At 44.8% G+C, this 26,164-nt stretch overlaps 1 protein-coding gene across 1 annotated transcript in view; it reads left to right on the top strand.

The window, feature by feature from the left end:
• llgl1 (LLGL scribble cell polarity complex component 1) overlaps window positions 1–24,807 on the top strand; it is a 38,836-nt gene extending 14,029 nt beyond the window's left edge. Inside the window, exons 3-24 of the mRNA XM_069676215.1 lie at window positions 3,756–3,837; window positions 3,918–4,078; window positions 4,264–4,410; window positions 8,006–8,168; window positions 8,278–8,413; window positions 8,670–8,724; window positions 9,867–10,021; window positions 10,101–10,321; window positions 12,298–12,365; window positions 13,613–13,787; window positions 14,825–14,929; window positions 16,002–16,294; window positions 16,372–16,522; window positions 16,600–16,738; window positions 16,856–17,169; window positions 17,272–17,463; window positions 17,588–17,660; window positions 17,859–17,973; window positions 18,538–18,599; window positions 19,842–19,977; window positions 20,064–20,146; window positions 22,799–24,807. Coding sequence (XP_069532316.1) covers window positions 3,756–3,837; window positions 3,918–4,078; window positions 4,264–4,410; window positions 8,006–8,168; window positions 8,278–8,413; window positions 8,670–8,724; window positions 9,867–10,021; window positions 10,101–10,321; window positions 12,298–12,365; window positions 13,613–13,787; window positions 14,825–14,929; window positions 16,002–16,294; window positions 16,372–16,522; window positions 16,600–16,738; window positions 16,856–17,169; window positions 17,272–17,463; window positions 17,588–17,660; window positions 17,859–17,973; window positions 18,538–18,599; window positions 19,842–19,977; window positions 20,064–20,142 — 3,022 coding nt within the window. The 3' untranslated portion in view covers window positions 20,143–20,146; window positions 22,799–24,807. The remainder of the gene's footprint in view (window positions 1–3,755; window positions 3,838–3,917; window positions 4,079–4,263; window positions 4,411–8,005; window positions 8,169–8,277; window positions 8,414–8,669; window positions 8,725–9,866; window positions 10,022–10,100; window positions 10,322–12,297; window positions 12,366–13,612; window positions 13,788–14,824; window positions 14,930–16,001; window positions 16,295–16,371; window positions 16,523–16,599; window positions 16,739–16,855; window positions 17,170–17,271; window positions 17,464–17,587; window positions 17,661–17,858; window positions 17,974–18,537; window positions 18,600–19,841; window positions 19,978–20,063; window positions 20,147–22,798) is intronic.
• The last annotated feature ends 1,357 nt before the right edge of the window (window positions 24,808–26,164 follow it).

The following is a 26,164-nucleotide window of genomic DNA, read 5'->3' as shown; positions in this document are numbered from 1 at the left end:
TGAACTTCTCGAGTATTTCTTACTCCGTTTGAAGTAACCTTGACGATGTGTGTTTGCTTTCGCTTCGTGTTTAATCTGCAGATTTTCAAAGGACACTGATGAGCCATCTTGGCTTTTCGTGTTTGTTTGCAGCGTTTTGTTCTTTGCAGGACGAGCCTTGTTTAGCTCCAGATGTGCTGCGAGTGAGCAAAAGGAAACTAAACTAATTGTACTCATGAAACCCAAACGTACATTTTCTCTGCTACACATTGTGCTGCAGGATGTGAGGAAAACCTGCGCTGTGATGAAACATTGTTCAATATTACGCTGACTACATGACGTGTGATAAATCAACATTTATAGCAGTGTGCGTATAAGCTGATGTTTCATAAGGACCTGTTTGTAATATGTTGTTTTTTCTGACTCCAAAATATGCAGAAGATCAACCAGACTTACCTCGCTCCTCTTTCCTTCTTCAGACCTCTGCTCTAAATAACCTCGCAGTTGACACCCAACTAATTTGAGGGTAGTTGACGTCTATCTCTAAATGTTTAGATGCTGAGTGTGAATGCATGACGCGGGACATTAGGGGTGGGGATCACAGGGTAACTCGCGATACAATACATGATACGTTGCCTGCGATAACATCACGATACGGCGATTCTGCGATAATTGATGTATTGCAAGACAATCGTTTAATAATGATACATCCGGATATCTGATTAACTTCTTCTTTGGCCAATTCATCTCCGTTCACGTTATCCTCATTCACGTCACCACGAGGAGTCATGAAGAAGAGACGGGGAGATCTGTTCAGAGCACCAAATAAATTAAAATCGATATTTGGCGCCAGCCCATCAATAATTGTTTTGCACGAGTCAGGACGACGATATATTGCCGTATCGATGTTTTGTCCCACCGCTACCGGACATGCATTGTTTTCTTAAACTAAACTTGTGGGCTTTAGCATATGTCTGTGCGATATTAACATAGATTAAGTTTTCTACTTGTAGGGGGGAAGCGGGGTTCCTTTTTCTGCGCTTTGCTAATCACTTGCCTCAACATAAACTAGACCACTGATGTCCTAAACTACATGGCTATTTTCCATCTAGGAAAATCTTTAATTGGGGCTAGCACTCCGCTCTGCTCTGGTGTGAGATCCATAACCCCAAAATTCAAACAAACAAACAAACAAACGTTTAGTTGTTACAGGAAGTTAGCTGCTGGACTCTTCCAGGCTGGAGGAGTGTTGACAACAAGCAGAGACTCACTGCACCTAGCAGAAAACCAACCACATGTAGCGACAAAGCTTTTTTACACTTTAATTTTCAATAAAGGGGATGTAACATTAGAGTTTTAGAGCTGACAGTAGGGGGATTTAAAACCTTTAGGCACAATCAAGCTAGCCGTTTTCCCTTGTTTCCAGTCTTTATGCTAAGCTAACTAGCAAGAAAATTAAGTCTGTATTTCCCAAAATGTAAACCTTGTGCTTAAGAGGGGTAGAATACTATATTTCTTTAATTGTGCTTTGCTTAATTCATCTCTCAGCTTCTCTCAGCCTGCGCTGGTGGTTCATCACCCAGGCGTGTGTGTATCTCCGCGCCGGGCCTGCAGGGAATAAAGACAGGGAGGGAACGAGACAGGAGGGGGTTAAGCTTGGAGAAGAAACAGGTATGAGTTCAGAGCTGGATGGAGAGGAGCGAGAAGACGAGTAACACCAAGAAGCGAAGCAGGGAAAGGAGACTATGGAGGAATGTTAGTGTTGAAACTCGGAGGTCTGTTAGAAAGCAGAGGATGCGTAATGATACAAAGCGATGAGGAGAGAATCAGCTGCGCACAGTCGAACACAAACACCAGAACTCCCCCTGTTTTTCACCATTTTTAATCCACATTCCTACAGGCTTATGTAAGCAGTGCGCTGAAGTGTGTGGGTTTTGCTCACAAGCGTGTGTGCGTGCGCCGTTTTGCAGTTTAGACTAATTTAGCCTATCTGCGTCCGCGGCGTCACAGGCCTTTTATTTTATCAGCTCAGCCTCATTTACTGGACTAACAGAGGGAGGACTCTGTGAAGATCGCTCTGATTACACACAAACACAGTGGTGGTTTGGAGCATGTGCGTCATCTGCTGTTGGTAATTACTATGAGCTTTGTTAAAGTGTTCTAATTTCTCCCCTGCTATTACACCTAACCAGTGTGTGTCGACTGGTTTACAGCTCTGAATTACCAGTTTCCACTCTTAATAGTTGCACTGCGATCTCTAGACTACATCAGGAGAGGGAGGAGGATGTTTCTAGAGGAAGTGCTTTAATGCGGTGTGAGGAGGTGGGCTTCTCCATAAAGCAGTGAACACAGTGTGGCAGTGCCAGCATGTATTTATATATAAATAATTTTCTTGTGTAATGTAATCTTCTCCTACATTCCTTTTAATCTCTTCTTATTAGAAACAAACAGATTGTGGGCAGAGAGAGGGGTTAGCAAAAGGAGTGGTATGTATAGTGACAATGAACTGCTACCTACAGACTAGGAGTTACATGTTAACAGCACTTAAACAATCCACTTGCAGACCTCCCCTGTCGAGCCTTGAAAAGGCCACACTAGATCATCCTGAAGGTCGCGGCAGGGTTTCCTTTTTGTTGATACATCGAGAGAATCCTCCAACAACAGGAGGTCAGCTTGGTCGAGTGACTTGGAGGTAGAAGTCCCTGAAGACGACTGGAAGCCAGACGATCAGCATCACGTTTAAGTTGATGCGATTTAAATGGATTATGCGCACGTACATAACCCCCTCCCTATTACATCGCTTTGATAATAATAATCCTGATTTATGTTTTAAATGTGGTCAGAAGAAGGCACATTATTCCTCTGTCTTTGGAGCTGCAGTTCTTGGAAAAGGTCAAACTAACTGTATCTGATATTCTCTCTGTTGGGTGCCTGTCTGCACTCGGGCATTTATCCAAGGACGACTTCCACCTTTTGCCTCTCTGTGTCACTACTTCATGACTCCACGGGGTGCTACTTATAACATGAAGGAAATTAAGCAACCGAAGAAGTTAATCAGATATCGTGATGTGTCATTATATGATTGTCTTGCAATATATCAATTATGACAGATATTACCGTTATTGTGCGCCACGTATCGTATCGCATCGTAACTTACTGTGCGATTCCCTCCCAGTTACTTTGTGCTCACGTCAGGCTACACACTGTATCGCGACAGCCTGGAAAAGCACTGAAACACCTACAGTTGGACGTTTGTTTAAACGTCTTCCAACTGTTTAACCATTTAATAACTGACTTATGCCACTAAGGGGAAAACACAGCGCTGTTTTAGAATATGGGGGCAGTTTATTAAATATCTTGAAGGTCACCAACCAAGATGTATGAATACTTGAGAATGTGATGTGATGCATAAAAATAATATATTATTATTCAGAATAACCACTACAAAAGAATCATATGGGATGTTTTGTGTTTTCTTTATATCTGTTCTTGTTTTTTGCTTTGTTTGTGTTGATGCAGGTGTGTAGACCTTTAAATGTGTGTCTGCTGTGTTCTAAAAAAAACCCCCTATAAATATAATTTTGGAAAGAAACAAACATCAAATCACCTGCATCAAATTACAGTCTTAGTACTACTGAGAAAACTGCACTAAAGTTTGAATTATGAAAGTTGTAATTATTGCTAACATGGTGTGCTGGCTGTATTGACTCTCCATTGGTTGATGTCTTATCTAGTCCTTCCACTATGTTGTGAATTTCCTTGACGGACCCTCACAGCTACGGGGCCCCTGGTGTTGAGTTCACAGGACTTCACCGAGACACCACAGCTGTCATTCAAATCCACTTCCTGCCTGGTCAGGTAAGCTCCTGAAGATTGTTCCCCCCCATATAGTGATGACAGTAAAGTGTGAAGTTAATATTCCCATTGCTCTGTTAAAGGGCCGCCTGCTGTCGCTGCTGGACGACAACACCATCCACCTGTGGGAGCTGGTGGCCGGGGTCCCCAGAGAGGTGGGAGGGGTTAAGAAAGAGGGCGTGGTCAGTCTGCAGGAAGTGGGCAGCTACAGCCTCCCTGGGAGACCCGGCATCGAGAGCTGCAGGTAAATTAGAGCCCTTATATTACAGTTTTTACAAACAATGTTGAAAGCAGAAATGAAAAGACCAACAAGTGTTATCATGCGACTCCTTCACGGTGAATGTTTTCTGTATGATGTGGGCTGAAAAGTTTTAAACGAGCTGCAGCTTCACCTTTAGTTCTTCCTCGGTCTCCTCTCCTCCTCCTCAGTGCCACTCGCGTGACCGTCCTCCTCTTGCTGAGGTCGTGCGACCTGCTCTGCATCGGAACAGAAGGAGGGGGCGTGTACTTCCTGGAGGTGCCCCGCCTCTCGCTGAAGGAGAGCCAGACGCTGCTGCAGGATCAGGTCACGCAGAGGTGAGAGACTGTCACGTAAATGACTTTGCAGAAAGATAATTAATAACCTAAATAAAATAATCTCACACCAGCTGTAAGTGGGCGAGGCTCAGTTGGATAAAGGTGACTTTAAATTGCTCTAGGTTGTCTGTCTCTGTGTGTCAGCCCTGTGATTGACTGGCGATCAGTGCAGGGTGTAACCCCGTGTCTTGCCCAATGACAGCTGGGATAGGCTCCAGCATCCCCATGACCCTGATAAGCGGTATAGATAATGGATGGATGGACTTTTAATGGCTGAAAAACATCAACAACAAACATTATAAGACAAACCTAAGGTTTAGGATGTAAGACAAGAATGCATCATGTAACCAGCCCCGCACAAAAGAGAGTTTGCTAATGCATCATGCTGCAGCAGCTCTGTGCGGTGATGTGGCAAAGGGGAAGAGCTCTCACTCAGTAATACAGCAGAACTCTGGAAAATGAGCAGAGCTAAGCAGAGCTGTGGTCCCACAAACTTGACCTGGTGCTTATCACGTTGACATACACAACGTTACATTGTGCGTCTGTGTGTTCTTCGTGCCGCCGCCGTCCTCGCTGCATTCCTGCGTCGACACACTGGCAGAGAATCACAGAGCTGCTGTTGTGTCTCTTCTTCATTCCTCTGCGCGACTGTCTGACTGCCCGGCCAAACCCCTCATTAACCGGGCTTGTTTAGGGAAGTGGGCAGAACCGAGGCCTAACAAGGACCCTGATAAGGCGTGTGTGTGTGTCGGTGTGTGTGTGGGTGTGTGTGTAATGGAGGGGAGGTTGTAGACAGAGAGGCTTTGTACCGTCTGCCAAAACACGGTGTTCCGGTTGGGGAAGTGTTTCAGCTGAATCTCCAACGTTCGCCCACACACACACACACACACACACACACACACACACACACACACACACAGAGAGAGACACCCACAGGCTCATCACCGTGGACTGTGTAGCAGGATGCTGGATTCCCTAAAAATACTTGTGAACGGGGAGACGGGGACAATGGAATGCTTTGTCGGGAATGTTTCTGCCTCTGTGCTTCCGGAGAGGATCTTCCTCAGTTAGCGCTACCACAGCAGTCAGAAGTGTGTGTGTGTTTGATCACACAGGCCGACTATCTCTTTGAGATGGTTCTGCCTCATCCCCAGCATAGAGCTCAAAAAACGGCACCTCCTTCTCCTCCTATTTTTATTTGTTTGTTTGTCTCTCTATCTTTTCCGGATCTTTCCACAAGGACAGTGAGCAGCTATGCTAAGGGGGAACGGGAGAGTTCAGCTGAAGCGACACGTTTCTTTATTAAATAAATACAGACAGACTCGTGGGCAGCAGTTGCGTTATGTTTACAGTATGTCATCAACTGTTTCTAATGATGTTCAGAAGTGTGTTTAGTGAGTGTGATCAGCCCGGTGACGGTAACTTTTCCACCGTCTCCTACTTCCTGTCGACTCGACACGCACCTGCACGCCGTGTGCGCGCTGCAGGTGTAGCTGCTAAAAGTAAACACTCAGGACAAGGTGCTGCTGATAACGGGAGTACTTTCACTTATAACGGACCTCGCCTAACGGAGCGTCTGGCTCGATCGTCCTGCCAACATGATCTGTGACGGCCGCAGCATCGCGTGCATGTTTAGAGTTTACAGGCAGCTGACACACAGACTCTGCAGCTCAGCGTCAGTTCACTCTGCGCTCTGATGAAGAGCTGCTCTAATATGATAACAGACGGACTTTTCCTGTGGATCAGGGAAATCAATCTGTATATGATTTGGGGTATCTGACATTTGTTTCAATAATTGTTTAACATAAAATATATAAAATAAAATAAATAAAATACAAAAGCTTTCTTGGACATTATAAACTATAAAAAAAGTAGAGCCAACATTCTCCTGCCTGCTTAGTGTGTGTTTACAACCCGTTGTCAAGGTGATTCTGCTGTTAAGAGCTAAATCTAAATAAAGAGCGGTAACACTTTATTTGAAGGGGTGTGCATAAGACTGGCATGACACCATTGTAACCATGACATGAGACCTGTCATGAACATGAAGGAGTCTTTATGAATGTCTATGTTTGTGATGAAGTGTCATCCGGTCAACTATGTCATTTTTAATGCAAAGTTGACATTGTATGTGACGACAGCTTGACATTAACAATGACAACACAACCTGTCAGACTTAAAGAAACTATTCAGCTTTACAACATTACATTCAACTGTCGTATGTGGCTGGTGTTGTCTTTGGCTTCCATGAGACCATTATAATTATTTGTCACAACAAAGACATTGAAGGGTTATGTTTTCTTTGTTAGTGTCAAGTTGTCGTCACATAGACATCTCAAGCAGTGACACAATTGACACTTAATGACAACAGTCATATTCATAAAGACTCCTTCATGTTCATGTGTCATGTCATGGTTATGATGGTGTCATGTCAGTCTTATGTACACCCCTGCAAATAAAGTGTTACCTAGAGATCATTCGGCAATTTTTTTGAAGCAACATAATGCAACTTTTTTGTCCTTAAATAACCATAAAGTCCAAAATCCCTTTTGATTGTAATCGAATTCCTCCTCCAGGCCCAGAAAGCCTGTTCTTCAACTATGTAACTGGGGTTGAGCGGGGAGAACGTCGGCACAGTCTCCGTCCTTGAGGTGAACGTCCTCTTACCAGTCTCAGTTTGTTCCTCTCGTTGTGGACGTGATGGCCGCGGTGAAGAGACCAAAGGGGACTTTTAGGGAGAAGAGGAACATAGAGTGATTCCACACAGGCTTTTACTGATTTCTCTCCCAAACTTTCGGGTTGTGAAATTGCAACAAAATACCAATTCTCACAAGTAGCCCGTGAACATCTGTGTTTAAGCCTCTCAGCTGAGCTCTGACATGTTCAGCATGCGGGGGCGGGACTGATACAGTCAGATAAGCATGTTTCTCTGTCATCAGGCTCGCTTGTTTTGAAGCCATTAAATGTACAGCAACTTGTTAATCAAACTATTATATTGGAGAGAAAGTGAGTTGTACGCTCTTCATAGATCTGTCTGTATTCTGTCCTTCTGCCTTCACCTCTTCCTTCTTCTTCTCCCCCTCTCTTCCCCGCTGCTCGCTGAGGGAATCCTCTGACATCTCGAGGGTGTGTCCTGCTCCACATTCCTCCTCCGCCTCAGAGGAATGTCTCCTTCTCGAGCTCCAGCAGCTTGATGTTGATCTCGCTCTCGTCGTCGTTGTTGTTGTTGTTGTTGTTGTTGGAAGAGCAGCCTGTGGTGGTATCAGTTTATACAGATGGTTTGAGCTCAGCACTGTTTGTTTTATACACACGTTCTTACACTTTTTTGCTTTGGGTTGTTTAGTGCAGAAGAAGAAGTATACATCAGAGGTCGTAATTAGAAAAAGCACCTCTATTCTTTGATGGTCTGCAGTGTTCTCTGACTGTAGATCCTCCTTAAATGTGCCTGCATTAACTATTCTGTCCCTCGTCAACACAGCTGACTCCTCCTCCGACGATCATTTAACCTTGTTCTGACCTTTTTTCGTCTAATTCATAGCATGCAGGGCTCCAAACGAGCCACAGATGTGGGATGATGGGTAATGTTTTGTTTTCCCAGCCTCCCAGATGATTACAGATGTGGGAAATCCTTGGGGCCCGTGGAATCGCTTCAGGAACATCCGCAGCAGCCGGGGAAGATTCTGATTGGCTACAGCCGAGGCCTGGTGGTCCTTTGGGATTCGAGCAGCCGCCACGCAGAGCAGCTCTTTCTGGGCAAGCAGGTAACGAGTCTACAGAGTGTAAGCACATCGGTGTTATTGTAACATATCTATAAGCTGTAATTCTTCTGTGTGTGTGTGTGTGTGTGTGTGTGTGTGTGTGTGCGAGCAGCAGCTGGAGAGTCTGGTGTGGGAACGCTCTGGAAACCTGTTTGTCAGTTCACATAACGATGGGGGCTACTCTGTGTGGGCTGTTACTAACGGCAACACCTACAGTCACCAGCCAGTGTCCTCCACCATCCCATATGGTGAGAAATGAGTACATCACACGCACACACACACACACACACACACACACACACACACACACACACACACACACACACACACACACACACACACTCCTATTTGTGTTGCCCAGCTGGCGTCTGTGTAAGCACATAACCATCCAGATCTGCAGGACGTGGTGATCTCTGGTGACTGATAGTGACTTAAAGCTTTGAGCGCTGCTGCTGTCTGAAAGTGTCTGAAAGTTTTGAACCTCTCTGTGCTTGTCTGACGCAGGTCCTTTTCCCTGTAAGGCCATCAACAAGATCCTGTGGAGGACAACACAGACGGGGTGAGCGGGTGCATCTGATGCCAGCAGACTGACTGTCCATTCTGGATTACAGTGCTATTAAATCTTTCTTTCGTTATATGTAACATACATTTTAGTGTTCATATTTATTTGTCTTTGATTTTTATTCTTTTTCTTTCCCTTTTTTATTGTGTTAAAGTTGTTGTCTCCTGCCCCAAGAAGACATAAAAGCGTAAAGAGCAAAACTGGCTCAAAATCAACGGGTCGTTTATGTAGTAAACAAAACAAAAAGCTCCTTTTGTGCTGCCAAACATTTTTAAATTTAATATATTTGTATGATTGAATTAATGTATTTGATGTGAACATTTACAGCTGTTGATGATGGTTAGGGTAGAGCAGGTGCCCCATGCACAGAGGCAAAGTCCTCGATGTATCGGCTGTTGGTTCGACTCCAACCGTCGCCGCTTGGGTAGACGGCAGCTCAGTCTGTAGGGGCTTGGCTTGGGAACCGGAGGGTGGCCGGTTCAAGTCCCGGTACAGACCAAGTATGGAATTAGGGCTGGTTGCTGGCTCTGTCGAGGTGTCCTTGAGCAAGGCATTGAATCCCCACCTGCTCGGGGCGCATGTCCATGTGCAGCCCCCTCACTCTGACATCTCTCTGTTAGTGTGTATTTCGGGCTTTTGTGTGGGTAGCATATTTTTAAAGACAGTATGTATGTCTTCTTCTTCTGGTGCATGTCAAAAAATAATCTTAAAAAAAACAGATTAATGTCTAATTTTAAAGGAAACATTTGCTCTGTGTTTTTCTATGTTAATGTGCTGCACGGTGCTGCAGTGGTTAGCGCTGCTGCCTCTCAGCTAGAAGGTTCCTAGTTAGAACCCCGGTTCTGACGAAGGGGGCCTTTCTGTGTGGAGTTTGCATGTTCTCCCTGTGCATGCGTGGGTTCCCTCAGGGTACTCCAGCTTCCTCCCACAGTCCGAAGACATGCTCGTTAGGTTCAGTGGTGACTCTAAATTTGCCCGTAGCTGTGAGTGTGTGTGAAAGGTTGTCTGTCTGTGTGTGTCAGCCCTGTGATTGACTGGGCTGACCCTGTGACCCTGAACAGGATAAGCAGTATAGTTAATAGATGGATGTTCTGTATGACACATCAAACCAACGTTAATGAAAGTCCTCTTGTGTCCAGCTCTCCGGTGTTGCTGTACAGCGGCGGGATGCCCCGAGCCAGCTACGGTGACCGCCACTGCCTCACCATCCAACAGGACAAAGAGCACGTCACTCTGGACTTCACGTCCCGAGTCATCGACTTCTTCACCGTCCACAGCACGGAGCAGGAGAACGGTGAGCAGCTGGACTCAGTTTGTGCAGAGTATCTCTGGATTTCTGTGTCATAGCGTCTAAATGTTGTCTCGCCTCTCAGAGTTCGACGAGCCGTCCGCGTTGGTCGTGTTACTAGAAGAAGAGCTGGTTGTGATTGACCTGCAGACCCCCGGGTGGCCCTCTCTGCCCACTCCCTACCTGGCTCCTCTCCACTCCTCCGCCATCACCTGCTCCTTCCACGTCTCCAGCGTGCCGCCCAAACTCTGGGAGAGGCTGGTGAACGCGGGCAGAGCTCAGCAGGGTCGGCAGCACACGCACAGGGTGAGAGGCACACATGCATCCCAAGAAATAACATTAAGTTTAGGGAACCGCTGACCAGGACAGCTGCTGTGATACCGTGCGCTGCATGCGTAGGTATACAGGGCAGTGCAGAGTGAGACATAGTGCCGAGGGAAAGGGCTGTCTGACGCCAAGGTGAAGTGGTGAAAATATAGCGTACACTCCAGCTGAAATGTTTGTTTATATGTAGGACTCTTTTAAGTGGCTAAAGTACGTAGCACTCCTAACCCCGTCTGCAGCGGCACTTAGCTTAGCTTCTGTGTCCGGCTTCTCCTAACAGCGGCCGTGCTGACTGTTATCTACTGTATGTAGAGCACTTATGATCACTAAGTACCTCATACAAACCTCAAAAAACCGAACTATCCCTTTAAGCACCTTTCTACCTATCTGAGTGAGCATGTCTCTTTCAAAGTCCGAGTTCAAGAAATAAACAAGGTTGTATTTGGTGTGCTTAAAACACTGCACCGATGTAATTTGGGCCTTGATATTTTTTCTACCTTCCTCTTCTGACACTGTGTCAGTGGTGGGCTGCTGTGGCTGCTGGCAGGAGGACGGTGTGAATGACAGGATTATTCTGTGAATTGGTTTATTCATGGCAGTAGGTGATTACAGGAAATCCAAGATGCATGTAAAGCAACTGAGCCTGAGACGCCTTAAACTGCTTGGCCAGTAGCCTAGCCTGTGCTTTAAATGTAGCCATCAACACTGATTCATTCTTCTTCTTCTCCTTTTTCTTTCTTCTTCTTCTTCTTCTTCTTCTTCTTCATCTGTCTTTTTCATTCTTCTTCTTTTTCTTCTTCTTCTTCTTTCTTTTTCATTCTTCTTCATCTGTCTTTTTCATTCTTCTTCTTTTTCTTCTTCTTCTTCTTTCTTTTTCATTCTTCTTCTTTTTCTTCTTCTTCTTCTTTCTTTTTCATTCTTCTTTTTCTTCTTTCTCTTCTTTCTTTTTCATTCTTCTTTTTCTTCTTCTTCTTTCTTTTTCATTCTTCTTCTTTTTTCCTTTTCATTCTTCTTCTCCTTCTTCTTTCTTTTTCTTTCTTCTTCTTCTTTTTTCTCCTTATTCTTCTTCTTTCTTTTTCTTTCCTCTTCTCCTTATTATTCTTCTTTCTTTTTCTTTCTTTTTCATTCTTCTTCTTCTTTCTTTTTCATTCTTCTTCTCGTTATTATTCTTCCTTCTTTTTCTTTCTTCTCCTTATTCTTCTTCTTTCTTTTTCTTTCTTCTTCTCCTTATTATTCTTCTTTCTTTCTCTTCCTTCATCTTCATCTTCTTCCCTCTCTTCTTTCTTCTTCTTCCTCTTCCCCTTCCATGGGTTAGGGTTAGGGTTTCTATGAAATGGCTGTAGGTTTATTTACAGAGGCAGCACATGAGTTTTGATATGACACACGAGTAAAAGAAAACGTAAGAAGTGACTTGTGTAGTCACATTATTGGAGTGATATAGATGTTATTACTCATGGTGATTTCTGAGTTCACAAACTGGCAGCTGAACGGCTCAAAGGAAGCCACACAGTGTGACGGTCAGCCTGCTGCTGGAGTGCTAACTTTGAGAGCAGGTGTGGGCAGTTTAAGGCTTCACAAAGGCTTTTGGAGCTTAGATCAGCTGTTTGATCAGAGGCGGATTACACACACACACACACACACACACACACACACACACACACACACACACACACACACACACACACACACACACAGCTGGTGGGCTCTTAAATCATCTGTCTGTGTGAGGCACAGCCAGAGACACTGGCGGCAAGACACACTGGCACTCTGCGCTTTTGTTTTTTTGTTTGGTTTGCAGAGTTTTTGTGTCTCTCTGTGCACGGATCTGGTCCACATGGGCAGGGTGAGCTGAGGTTCAGATGGAATGAGAAGGAGGGACATGTTGGGGTTAGGGAAGTGTTTGTTTTGTAGCTTTACAACATGACGAACTCGTCTCTGATCTTTGTCTGTCTGTGCAGAGTTGGCCCATATGTGGAGGGAAAAACCTGGCACCTCCAGCCAAACAACAAGAGCTGCTGTTGACAGGGTATCTACACACACACGCACACACACACACACATGTACTAAACACTCAGAGGATGCATCCATGTTTCACAAATGTGTTGCTTTTGACTAAATTTAAGTGACCAAAATTTAGAGAGATTATTTGGTTCCCTGAAGCAGCCTTTAGTCACTTCCTTAGTATGTTGCTGTCGACTCTAAGGCCTGATTCACTGAAGGATTGCGCAGCTTTTGCGCCCGCGAAACCTGTGCAAATGACACAAAAAGACTCGCAGAGGGTTGAATGCACCCCAAAGTGCGCTGCAGAGGAAACGGCGTCTGTGCTCGGCTTTTGGGTCAGATTTTGCTGCTTTCTATGAGAATGAGCCTTGATGCAAAAAAAAAGTCCTATTCACAAACAGCAGCGCTAACAGCACCGTGCAGTTAGAGTGAAAATCTTACCGTCTGCAGAGAGCTGGTGGTAACTGTGGCAAGTTTCCAGAGATCATGACGACAATTCCACCTTTTTGTGAGACCATAAAACATTAAAATGCCTGTAAGTACAGCCTGTTAATGATATTTCATCATTGTTATTATTATAATCAGGAGATCAATGGGTGTGGGCTCTCTCCGAGGCCAAACCCCGGCACACTTTGTCCACATGTGTGGAGCCGCTCTGCAGCTGTTACACATGACTGGGGCCTGGGCGAGCTGCTGTTGAGGGCTTGCTTCAGAGCTCTCTGCGTTACAGAGAGTGAAACTAGTCGAGTCTACAATTTAAAGAGCTGCCGCCTCCTCTCCCTGCTCATCATCGATCTGTGGATGGAGCTGAGATCCGTCAGTGTGAAGCTCAGTTAATGCATGAGAGAGAGAGGAGGTCCTGAGAGCTTCTCTCCACGGTCAGCTGCAGCTTTATAGGTGTGTTTGCAATTTGCTTGGTTAATCAGACCTCGAGTCGGAGCAGAAAGCGGGTACAAATGATGTGCAAGTTATGTTGCTATCAGCGCCAGCAGTTCATTCTTCATGAATTCCCCCGTCTAAGTCTTGTTATTAATGTAGATTATAATAATTATCAGATGCATAGATTGCTAGCAATCTCATGCAGCCATATGTCTAAACAGAGGTGGACGGTGTATTAGAAACACTCTAATGCAACATAATGCCTCCAGAATGGAGCACAGAGCTGATAAACCTCAGTGAGTCGGTCTAAACAGAACAGTAATATAACACTATTGCACTATGTGTCATAATAACGTGTTCATTCTGTGTCTTTTCTACCTTGTGGCTTTACAGTCACGAGGACGGCACCGTGCGCTTCTGGGACGCGTCGGGCGTCGCTCTCACTCCGCTGTACAAACTCAGCACGGCCAACGTCTTCCACACCGACTGCGACCCGAGCGAAGACCCCCAGGACCCGAGCGACGACCCCGACATGCAGCAGGAGGAGGAGTGGCCTCCTTTCAGGAAGGTGAGAACTGATGCAGGACCTCACTTTTTACCAGCTGTGGGAATCGGAACAATGTGTGTGTGTTTTTTTTACACACGCTGTCAGGCCTGTTACATCTGTGGCCTCATTTTCTCATCTGGTTGTTTTCATGGCTTTGGTTTGCAGACAGACCCACCCTATTGTTACTCTTAATAACGCTGGATTGGGACTCGGTTTTAACGGCCTGTTTGCTGCTCTGAATCACTTTTATATGAAGTGATTCGGCGTCAGGAGGTTACAAGGGAATCTGACCGAGCAGCTCGGCTTTGGTAGCACGGCACGAAATTTGAATCAGCTGGTTCCACGGTTGGAAATATTCCTCTCGTCATGAGATCCTCCTGTCGTCGCTCGTTAACAAATATCAGCAGGAAAGGGAATAAAAAGAGTCGATTTTGAGTGATAGATTAAAAGTGAAGTCTTTGGCCTGTGTCCTCCTTTTACTCTCCTCTCGTCGTCTTACTCGCTCCCTCTCCCCCCACCTTTCCTCATGTATCCTGTGGTAACAGAGCTGCATGTTCAGGAATTTGGCCCTCATATGGGATGAAGAGCCTTTCCCTTTTTTTCCCCCTCTGTAATGAAAACCAGACCCATCAGCCCACTCTTTCTGTGCATCTGTGTGTGTGTGTGTGTGTGTGTGTGTGTGTGTGTGTGACCAACTTCTACTTCTTGTTTTGCCAAGACACAGCTCCCATGTGAGGGGGCTCTATTGGAATTCCTTCTGTGTGTGAGAGGCAGATTAATGGGCATGTTTTGCTGAGTATGTATGAGGAGGAGGGGGGGGGGAGAAGGGGGGAATGTCCGGGCATTTGGCTGACAAAAAGATGAGAGAGGCGGCCGTAGAGGGAGGAGGAGGGCTTCAGGGGGGCATTTAGACATGAATCTGCCTGAGCTGAATGTGTTTGTTGTCAGGTCAGATCAGAGGTTCACAACGAGGAGCAAACGGTTAAAGAAAAAAGGCTTCAACATTAATGTGGTCCATAAACCTTTAACAGCTTACCTGTGTGTGTTTTTCTGTGCAGGTGGGCTGCTTCGACCCGTACAGCGATGACCCCAGACTCGGCATCCAGAAGATCAGTCTGTGCAAATACAGCAACAAGCTGGTGGTGGCTGGAACTGCTGGACAGGTAGGGATGTGTCGAGGTCATTATTGATATGATACAAGTATTTGAGTCGTTCAAATTTTGATATATGAACATTTTATTTATTTACAGGAGAGATTATGGGGTCGTGGAAATGTTCAAAAACATTCATCTTCCGGAGACCATGAGTTAGGGCTGCACGATAAAAAAAAACTGACATTTCGATCTCTTTTCTTTATGCGATTTATACTTTGATATAAAAAAATGTAGGAAATGATACCAGATAAATGCAGTGTTTTATTACATATAGTTAAGAATGAACAATCATACTTTTCAACATTATTATTTTGGACTTTACGTCCAGTTTTTGCAAACAAAACAAACCCTCTCTCCTACTTCACCACACTTGTTTCAGCACCATGCCGGTGACTGTGACACCCGCACGAAAAAGTAGAGAGACAAGAGGAGGAGCGACTCTTTTCTTCACAGCCTCACAAATAACCTCGCAGTTGTGTTACTTACGACATCAAACACTTCTAACTGTGTTCACATGTTTGTTTAATCAGCGTGTCCAGCTCTGTCACTGTAACACTTTGAAACAAAAGCTCACCGCCTCCTGCTTCCTGTCGACACACACAAATGCACAGGGTGTGTGTGCTGCAGGTGCAACACTCCACGGTGCGTCCGCTGCGTTAACAGCTCGCATATTTAACCACAGCTTTAAAGAGCACCGAGACAAGGTGCCACAGACAGGAATTCAGTAGACAATAGCAGCGTCGCGTACATGCTGTACAGGCAGGTGACGCACTGCATGCATGGTGATTCATTGAGGGCTCTGTTCAGTGACTGCACTGATGTGATATCAGAAGGACTTCTCTTGTTATTTAGTCATTACTCCTGTTTTTAAGGGGGACTTGACCTTTTTTTTAATCTTTAAAAAGATTTTCAGTGCACTCAGTGTCTCACTTTGTGAATGTGGTAATAATTAAAAAAAACTAGAAACAAAAAGTATCCCTGCACTTAAGTTATCCCACCACCTCCTACGACTGACTTGTAAACCTACATTTAAAGCTAAAAAAGATGCTCCATGCTGTGTCCTCTCTTCCCCTCCCTCCAGGTGATCGTTCTGGGTTTGAGTGACGAGCGTTCGGACCACTTGGTCGACGTGTCGGTGGTCGACCTGCTGCAGGACCGGGAGGGCTTCACCTGGAAGGGCCACGACCGGCTGGAGCCGCGTCTCAAACCCGCCCCCTTCCCTCCGGGCTTCCAGCCGCTGGTGCTGGTGCAGTGCCTGCCGCCTGCGTCCGTCACCGCCGTGGCTCTGAACGCTGAGTGGAACCTGATCGCCTTCGGGACGAGTCATGGATTTGGCCTGTTTGACTACCACAGAAGAAACGCTGTGTTGGCAAGGTAATTTATTACTTTATTGTTATGATAAGACAAGTTGACAAATTCACCATATAATGATGCTCTATATTTTCTTCAAGGTGTACCCTACACCCTAATGACTCTTTGGCGATGGAGGGTCCTTTGTCCAGAGTGAAGTCCCTGAAAAAGTCGTTACGTCAGAGCTTCAGACGCATCCGCAAGAGCAGGGTGTCGGGGAAGAAGCGCACCATCACCACACCCACCAGCAAGGTAAACGACCGCCTCTTTCCTTCATAATAAGACGCACCAGACGGGATTAAGATGTTTTTATGTCGTGTTATGTGCAGGTACAAGAGGCCAACGCTGCTCTGGCGGAGCAGGAGGACGTGGCTCCGGTGCAGCGAAGGATTGAACCTCGATCTGCAGACGACTCGCTGTCTGGAGTCGTCCGGTGTCTCTGCTTCGCTGACACCTTCCTACGTGACGGTGCCGTACTTTACTTGTTTTAATGATATATACATTGATGGACTTTTCATTATTGTTACTGTATCAGATCAACATCAAACTATACTAACTGTGCTGCTGTATTCCTTCGTCCACCAGGTACAAACCACGGCCCGACACTGTGGGGCGGCACCAACTCAGGCAGCGTGTACGCCTACGCGCTGGAGGTGCCCGGCGTGGGCTCGGGCCGTGTCTGCGAGCGCGGCGGCGCGGGTGAGGGCAGTGTGTGCGTGGAGGCGGTGCTGGGTAAAGAGATCCAGCTGATGCACAGAGCGCCCGTGGTGTCGATTTCCGTGTTGGACGGCCGGGGGAAACCGTTACCCGACCCATACGAAGCCTCGCAGGACCTCGCCAGCGCTCCAGATATGACCAACGCTCACTCTGTCCTCATCGCCTCGGAGGAGCAGCTAAAGGTAAATATATATTTCTGATGATAAATATTTGACTAAGTTAGCATAAAACGTTGAGACTGATGGTGTCACAGTTCTTAATCTAGTCTCTCCTTCTCTCGTCAGGTGTTCTCCCTCCCTAAAGTGAGCGCTAAGACTAAGTTCAAGCTGACGGCGCATGAAGGCTGTCGGGTGAGGAAGGTGGCCCTGGTGGTCTTCAGCTCCACTGCTCAGGAGGACTACAGCGAGCACACGCTGGTCTGCCTGACCAACCTGGGCGACATGCACCTCTTTAACATCCCCGGCCTTCGACCGCAGGTAGGCTTTGTGCAAATGTGTCTACGTGTGTGTTCATTTTAGCAGAGTCATTGTGGAGCATTGTTTTTATATTTTATACTGGACTTTCAGTGTGTACTAATTATTCACGTGTACGTGTCTTTAGGTGCGCTATGACTGCATTCGTAAAGAGGACATCAGCGGCATTGCTTCCTGTGTCTTCACTAAGAACGGACAGGGTGAGACACGCTTCATTTTAATGAAAGCTCAGGGTCATGTCACGACTTTAATATCCATCTTTCTCACCTGCCCCAGTAGTTTGTACCTGCTTTATTTGCCTCTGCGCTGACATATCTGCTCTTCAGACTTCTTCCTCTGTGGAGACGAATGAAAATTAGTTTGAAAGAATAATGAAACCCCTCCTTTGGTTCTGTCAGGTTTTTACCTGATCTCTCCCTCAGAGTACGAGAGGTTCTCGCTGTCCGCCAAGGTCCTCACTCAGCCGCTCTGCTCTGTGCAGCTCGACCGACTGCTGGAGCCCACACCTGCCAGGTAACACACACACTTGTATTTATATCTAGTTTGCAACCTTAATTAAGACACATTCCATGCTTTCCTCGACCTGATACGTCCCAACTTTATTAATTATCTACTTCAGAGGTCCCCAAACTTTTCCTTTTAATTATCCCAACTGACATGAGCGTCAGTCGATCATGTTTGGCTAAATGTCGTCCTGAGAAACCTCATAGAGCTTTTGTATTGATCTACATAATATACATGCAGTATCTGTTGATATTAGTAGCAACATATATAGTAACACAGGGTCGTGCTTTATGGAGATGCTTGATGCTTTTATCTGTTAAGTTATCTGATGTGAAGTGTCTGTTGTTGGTTCATCCCGTCAATAAAAAACAGATCAATAAACATCACATTGATCAGAAAATAATGAATATAAAAAATGAGATCTTTCCAGAGATCCACTGTAGGCCTATGAAGGACTCTCGGTGGTCCCAGGACCCCACATTGGACACCACTTTCAGCTTCAAGTGAAACCAACAAAATAAAACTTCAACATATAAGAGCAACGTAACATTGTGTGCTCATGTGTCTTCTCAGTGATACGACAACGCAGCCGCAGGCCAACGGCACCCACAAGAACCAGATGGGTCAGGCTGAGGGTAGGTCCACACACACACACACACACACACACACACACACACACACACACACACACACACACACACACACACACGCTTTGCCTCCCCCTGTCCCCTCTCCCTCTTCATCACTCTCTCTTCTCTGTAAACCTCTTAAACTCCGAGCAGACCTCACAGGGGTCCCCTTCTGGTCTCCATGGTAACCATTCGGCATGCCCCAGTTGCCTCTCCTGCCCAGCAGCCCTTCCCTGGCAGGAAGTGCTGGTTGCCGTGGAGACTAGAGTAGGGTTTGTTTATGTCGTAGTGTGCCTTTCACCTGGCACATAGACTTACAAAATAAAAGCCCATTAAATAATTATTTTTATGTTTACAATAAAATCAATAATGCACCAACAACAAAGTTTGTGTTCATGGAAGAAAATACAGATTTAAAAGCAGCTCGTGGTTAGCCTTCTCTTTTTAATGGTAAATATTTAGAGGAAGACTGCATGGAATAGAAACGTAGAATCGTTTTCAAAGCCCAAACAGAATAAAAGTGCTCCATATAAACAAATAACATTATTGGTGAATGTAAACACCAGACTAATCGATAACTGTAAATGATTTCAATTGGAATGAAATACATGTAACAAAGCTGTGGCGTCCAACAGTGTTATAGAAGTGTATTTTTTGGCCACTAGAGGCAGTGTTACAGGTTTCACTTTAGCTCTGTTTTTGGTCTCCACCAGTGCCTGAAGGAAATAAATGGCTTTGTAGCGACTCAGGGCTCCATGTGTCTTTACTGACCACTGAGTAGCAGAGAACAGCTGCCTGCTGCGTCGTGAAATTACTCTTTGGTGGCCCTGTAAGTTACAAAACAAGGAGCTGAAGGACACAAACGAGCTCCACAGAGCTCAGGGAAATGTCCCAATTAAGAGATAAATATGTGGTTTGAAGAGCCAAAGAGTCATTGGTCACATTACAAGTCATTTTAAATGAATGTATTGGTTAGTGCAGCTTCAAGTGGAATTTGAGAGACCAGCTATGTAACAAAATGTGGACTTATGCAACACTTTGCTTGTTGCATAATCCCTCAAAACAAACAAACTCTGGACCATGTTTGGACTCGCAGCCTCCACCAGAGTAAGAAAACATCATCAAACACACTGTTTGACTCAGCGAGTGCTGCAGGAGAACTTTGAGTTTCTTAGTAATCAGACTATCAGTCACCCAGATGTAGAAACATGCTTAAAACCCCGGACTCATTCAGTCTCTCCCCCACAGGGCAAACAGAGGATCCTCAGAGCACCCTGTCCTCTCCCATCCTGGACACCCCGCTGGACTCCCCCCTCAGCTGTGCTGACCTCACCCTCGACACCACCGGAGAAATCACTGTGGAGGACGTCAGGGAGTTCCTAACGTAGGCACAAACATTTATAAAGTTCATATACTGAAACGTTTTCTTAGTGTTTTAAGAAATAACATGCTGTGTGCTTGTGTCTGCAGCACTGTGGACGAGGCGGAGAACAACCTGAAGAACATTCAGGAGGAGGAGGGACGCTCGACCGGCATCCTCATTAACTGAACAGGTGAGAAACTAAACACAAACACAGGTGAGTCCTCACTGGAGTTACACAAATACACCAGTGTGAGCAGATGCATGAGCTCACACTAGACATTGAATGGCACACACACACACACACACACACACACACACACACACACACACACTCAGACACCTGTTTCTAATGGAGCCGGTCCAGAGTGTGCAAACTTCAAAGGGTCGTTCAGTCTGAGCGCTGCATTCCAATAACAAGCCCTCTGCTCCGTCTCCCTCCACTCTGAGCCTTTGAAAAGCCAGCAGGGCGGAGATCTTCTCCATCCAGGCCGGTTGTACACACCTTTTTCAGTATTTTTATTCTTTGTAATGAAATCGGTTTGTCAAAGCAATTTGTTTATTTTGGATTATTAATAGTAGAAAAATAACGGGTGTTCTCCCCTCGCTCTCTACTCTTCTCGTAGCTATCACAAGTCGGGGTCTATACACACGCTCTGCAGAGAAACACGGATACAAGGACACACGAACACACACACACACCTTAACAGTGTTAAAAATCAATATTGTGAGCTGCATCAATCCAGAACAGCAGGTGTTTTAAGTTAAGCTTGGTTGCAGTGAGCAGGGTCAGCAGGTGTTGGTAACCCTTTAATGTATAAATATCACCGATACTTATTTTTTCACCTCTTTTATTAAATCACTGTCGTAGTCACAGCCTCATGCCGCGAGCTGCACCAGCCTTATTTTAAGTCGTTTTTTTCCTGATAGAATGTTTTCATTCGGTGAATCAGTGTAATAATGCAGAATAATGGACTCCTGAAATAATGGATACCTGCAGCCCTGCTGTTTACCTCCGCTGCACTCACAGTTGCACTCAGGAGTCATAAATCAGGAGGTGATGGTTTCTGTGGTCTCTCTCCTTCATGTTTGTTAACTCTCTGCTGCCCTCTGCTGGTGGTTTTTAATATGGTTGGTTGATTGATATCTTTATTTCGAACATGTCAATAAAATAAAAGTAGGTAAACAAGAAAAGCAATAGAAATTTAAAAATGAAACCTAGACAACAATATCCACTGCCATGTTCAGCACAAAGCAAACAGTACATGTTCCAAAAGGAGGAGATTGAATGTTACACTTGTTTTTTCCTACCCCTTCTCTACATTTTCAACATCTATAACACAAATATTCACCCAACATCAATAGTAGAGACAAATAACTACAGCTACAAGGTCTGTAAAAAATACTGCTACATTATCGATTGAATCTGTCTGCCATCGTTTGATTAATAGATGTTTTCATCCATGAAATGTCAGCAAATACTGAATTACTTCTTCTTCAAATGTATCCTTTCATCAGAATAAACACAGAGTTATAAATAGAACAGCTGCTCCTCTTCACAGAAGCTGGTGCCAGCAACTGTTTCAGCATTTTGTTTGATAGAATAACTCTAATTACTTCATTGTTAAAGTTGGGGATTAATGTTGATCAATTATTCAACCAATAGTTCTAACAATAAGGTAAATTACATCAGAGATAAGAAACGATACACGTTACGATATATGATACAATGCGATACAATATACGATACACAATACGATATATGATACACAATACAATACACCATACGATTTACGATACACCCTACGATATACGATACACCCTACGATATACGATACACCCTACGATGTACGCTACACCATACGATATATACGACACACCATACGATGTACGATACACTCTACGATATACGATACACCCTACGATGTACGCTACACCATACGATATACGATACACCCTACGATGTACACTACACCATACGATATACGATACACCCTACGATGTACGATACACCCTACGATGTACGATACACCATACGATGCACCCTACGATGTACGCTACACCATACGATAAACGATACACCATACGATGTACGCTACACCATACGATATACGATACACCCTACGATGTACGATACACCATACGATGCACCCTACGATGTACGATACACCATACAATATACGATACACCATACGATGTACGCTACACCATACGATGTACGATACACCCCACGATATACGATACACCCCACGATGTACGATACACCCTACAATGTACGCTACACCATACGATGTACGATACACCCTACGATATACAATACACCCCACGATGTACGATACACCCCACGATATACAATACATCCCACGATGTACGATACACCCCACGATATACGATACACCCTACGATGTACGATACACCATACGATACACCCTACGATGTACGATACACCCTACGATGCACGATATATGATACACCCTACGATGTACGATACACGATACACCCTACGATGTACGATACACGATACACCCTACGATGTACGATACACCCTACGATATACGTTGCACCATACGATAAACCATACGATACGATACTTGATGGATTATGTAGTTTTCTACAGTGTTTTCCCCTCATATAAACATGAGGACACAATCACATTTGAACATTAACAAGATGGTGATGTGTGGCTGATAATGTCTTAAATTAAGGTCAAAGGTTAAGGCAGACCTGCTTCTACCCACTACCAGTTAGCATGGTGTTCTAACAAGCTAACACTGCGGCTAGTCCTTGAAATGAGCATTGTTTTACTTTACATTTGTCAATGATTAGTCCTCTTGTTTTGTTTCAGTCTTACAGGGAGGGGCTCAGGTGGTCTGGATGGACTGGATTTCAGTGCTGGACCACAAACATCTCCCATCAGCCCACTGTGGAGCCCCCCGGCCAGCACTCTGCACTCTCCTGTTAGCCCGGCACAGACTGGGAGGAAAGCCTTAATACGGACAAAGAATACAGCAGCACAGACTCTTGTTGTGGTTCCCCCGTCTGGAAAAACAGAATATTTTTCTTCTAAAACCACTTTGGAAACATTTCCTCCCACACGGGGACACAGACGGCCTACATAGCACAGCATGGTGCCTCGGAGCGGATGATCCTGATTTCACGACCTGAAACTGGAATTCTGTCGTTGAAATTTCAGTCCGCGCGATCGTTCCTCCTTGACCCTTTCCCCTATCACGTTCCCCGGGCTTAATGACTGCGGCTCAGCCTCTGGGAAGACGACTTACCATTTAATGTTTTTATTTTTCTACCCACAGTGTTGTGGCGTGCTGGGATCGGTCTGAGGTTTCCCCGCAGTTGGAACTGGAATTGTTGTTGACTCCACGTGCACACTCGTGGATGTGTGCGCGGATCGTTGTAGGACTGTGAATGAGCTGTGTTTAACGACGGAGGATCCAGCAGAGCCCGAAAGAGAGTATTTTAGCGTTCCAGAGACGAGACTAGCAGATAAAGTATTTTGAATATTGGAAGCTGTAGCATTCGTTTTCCTCCACTCTTCGACTGTTCTCAAATCAGTGAGCCGATGTTATCACACACATGCACATGAAGGTTTTAAGAAGCTCTATGTCTAGTCTCTTTGTATTCAAGATAAAAAACCAAGTACGGGGATAATGAAGGTGATTTGTACTGCAAAGATTGATGCTTTATTATATATGTTTTGTATGGATTATACAGAAAGTAGAGATTTTAATGATTGCACGAGGAAGGAGCTCACAGCGTTTTAAAGGGAACCAGCTGGAGAGGAGGGAAGCACAGGCGGTACTTTAGTGTAGCAAAAGAGCAGATGAAGATGAAATAATAATGCAACTTTTTTTGTTTCCTTTATTGCTAAATGCATGACCTTTAAATCCATTCTTTATTCTGCGTCAATCAGGCTAAATCTGGTGCTAAGGATGAGGTGGGGAGTGATGTCACAGGAAGCGTAAAGGTACGACACATCTGGAGGAGCTTCTTTAACCCCGCCTCATATTCAGTGACATCACTGCCTGCTCCCTTATGTCTGATGAAGATGACACGTATCCAAATTGAGGCTCTAGTTTGGAAGAATCAGGATTATTAATAAAGAAATCTGCAATAATTCAAAATGAAAGAGGCGGTGATGAAGGTAAAGAATGTGTTCAAAGTTAAATCTTTCCTCTCATGCAGAAATCTTTTGGCGGGACTCAGGGAAGTGTAGCGAGGAAGGCTAAGTCAGTGTGAATGCTAAGTGTAACGTACTGTGTACTTTGTTGCACCCAGGACATTTCTGTTGTGTTTTTGGGGGGTGTCTTTAAATTGGTGCATTCTGGGAAATATTGGCTAGATGCAGAGCTTCGATCACCAGTATTTTTAACCCTTTTTATAAAAAGTTTTACCAGTGTAATAACAAATATATACAGTATCTATAATTAGGTTTAAAGACAGGTTTATAACTGCAAACCAGTGTAAAATGTTAGAGCTTTCTAGAACCTGTCGTAGCCTACAAACCGCTCAGTATTCACGTGTTTGGATCACCTCACGTAAAACAAAGTGAAAAGTAAAAAAAGGGACCTCACTATTAACTAATGTAGCTCAACAGGTAGGAACCACGTTAACGCTTTTTTACGTTGTGTTAGCTTTTTTCGGTGCTCCGGTTGACACACCTACACTTAACCATTGGATGCTACAGCTGGCACGGTTTACCTTTTTAATTCCACAATTAAGATGAATTTTGTTTATTTTTTTTGTCATTCAGTTTTGTGTGTAGAATTTATATTTGGTCATTTAGCATTTTGGCTGATGAAGAATTGTGAATGTTAATAAAATTATTTACTCTCTCTATGGGACCTGTCTGCTGTGTGGTTTTGGAGCTACAGTGGAGATTACGCTGCATACAAGCATTTTTTTTATTATTATTATTAATTCAACCTTGAGATTTAAAGCCCATGAATTCTGATGACTCTATATGACCTACAAAAGCAAACAGACCATCAGCAACAAGATTTATTTTTTCTATATAGTTAATGCCTGAAACTGCCGGCGGCGTGTGGGTGTCAAAGTGATTAACTACACGCTGCCTTTGTTTACATTTTCCAGGGCAGAAGTTAAAGTGATGCCCCTTTCCCACCTAAACTTACCGCGTTGACGCAGGTTTTTCAGACCAAGGAAGACCTGTTAGAGATGCCGATTGTCTCTGTTCCCATTGCCAGTGAAGTATACTTCTTTCAGTGTCTTTTCTGCTGGTCACTGTCTGACGTCGCAAACGCACCTTAAACCGGGTTAAATGGTAAATGGACTGTACTTATATAGCGCTTTTCTAGTCTTTTCTAGTCTTTGCGACCACTCAAAGCTGCTTTTACACTACATCACATTCACCCATTCACACACTGATGGCACAGGCTGCTACGTAAAGTGCCCAACTGTCAATTAGACATCACATTCATACCCGTTGGCTATGCCACCGGGAGCAATTTGGGGTTCAGTGTCTTGCCCTAGGACACTTTGACATGACGGAGTAGGGGATCGAACCTTCGACCTTCCGATTAAAAGACGACCGACTCTACCACTGAGCCACAGCCGCCTAAAAGACAAAACAAAGATGTTACGGTGGTTAGGTCTTTATTGTATCTATAACTCATTCAGTCTATTCATGAAACTCTGGCGCAAACAATATACGAGCGTTGCTCGGACGGTGACGGGCGGAATTTGTATCTGAGATGACAAGCAAGGAGTCACAGAAGTTACTGACGGAGCATAGCATCGCACCGGAGAGGGGGCGGAGATTAGTGTGTCAACACGAGTTTGGTGTTCCCATCAATGCTGATCGGAGCCAAGGCAATAATTACCTGAGTCTACTGCAGAGTCATTTGACCAGGGTCTGAATGCCGATTGTAGCCTTTCCCTCTAAGCAAAAAAGTTAGGTGTTTGTGAGTAGCAGGTTTTTTGACCAGTGGGAAAGCAGCCTGAGTGATACATATGACTGTTAAAGAAAGTTGAAGTGTCGGAAACAACTGCCTAAGCATGTACAGGACAAATTCAGCAAAGCAATAAGAGTTAAAGCTTTGTCCACAGGGGGCGCCAAAATCAACACAAACAGAAAGTTCCTCACAGGAGCTTTAAAGTTTGCTCACAGCCGAAATATTTATTTTTCGAACATTTAAAATGGCTGAAAAACTAAAATAAGTCGAAATGCGATCAG

This window comes from Semicossyphus pulcher, unplaced genomic scaffold (genome assembly GCF_022749685.1).
Source record: "Semicossyphus pulcher isolate SPU_LCO1_2020_fin unplaced genomic scaffold, fSemPul1.0.p SCAF_25, whole genome shotgun sequence".
Lineage (NCBI taxonomy): Eukaryota > Metazoa > Chordata > Actinopteri > Labriformes > Labridae > Semicossyphus > Semicossyphus pulcher.
The sequence above is the reverse complement of the archived record's forward strand: the minus strand, read 5'-3'. Positions and strand labels throughout refer to the sequence as shown.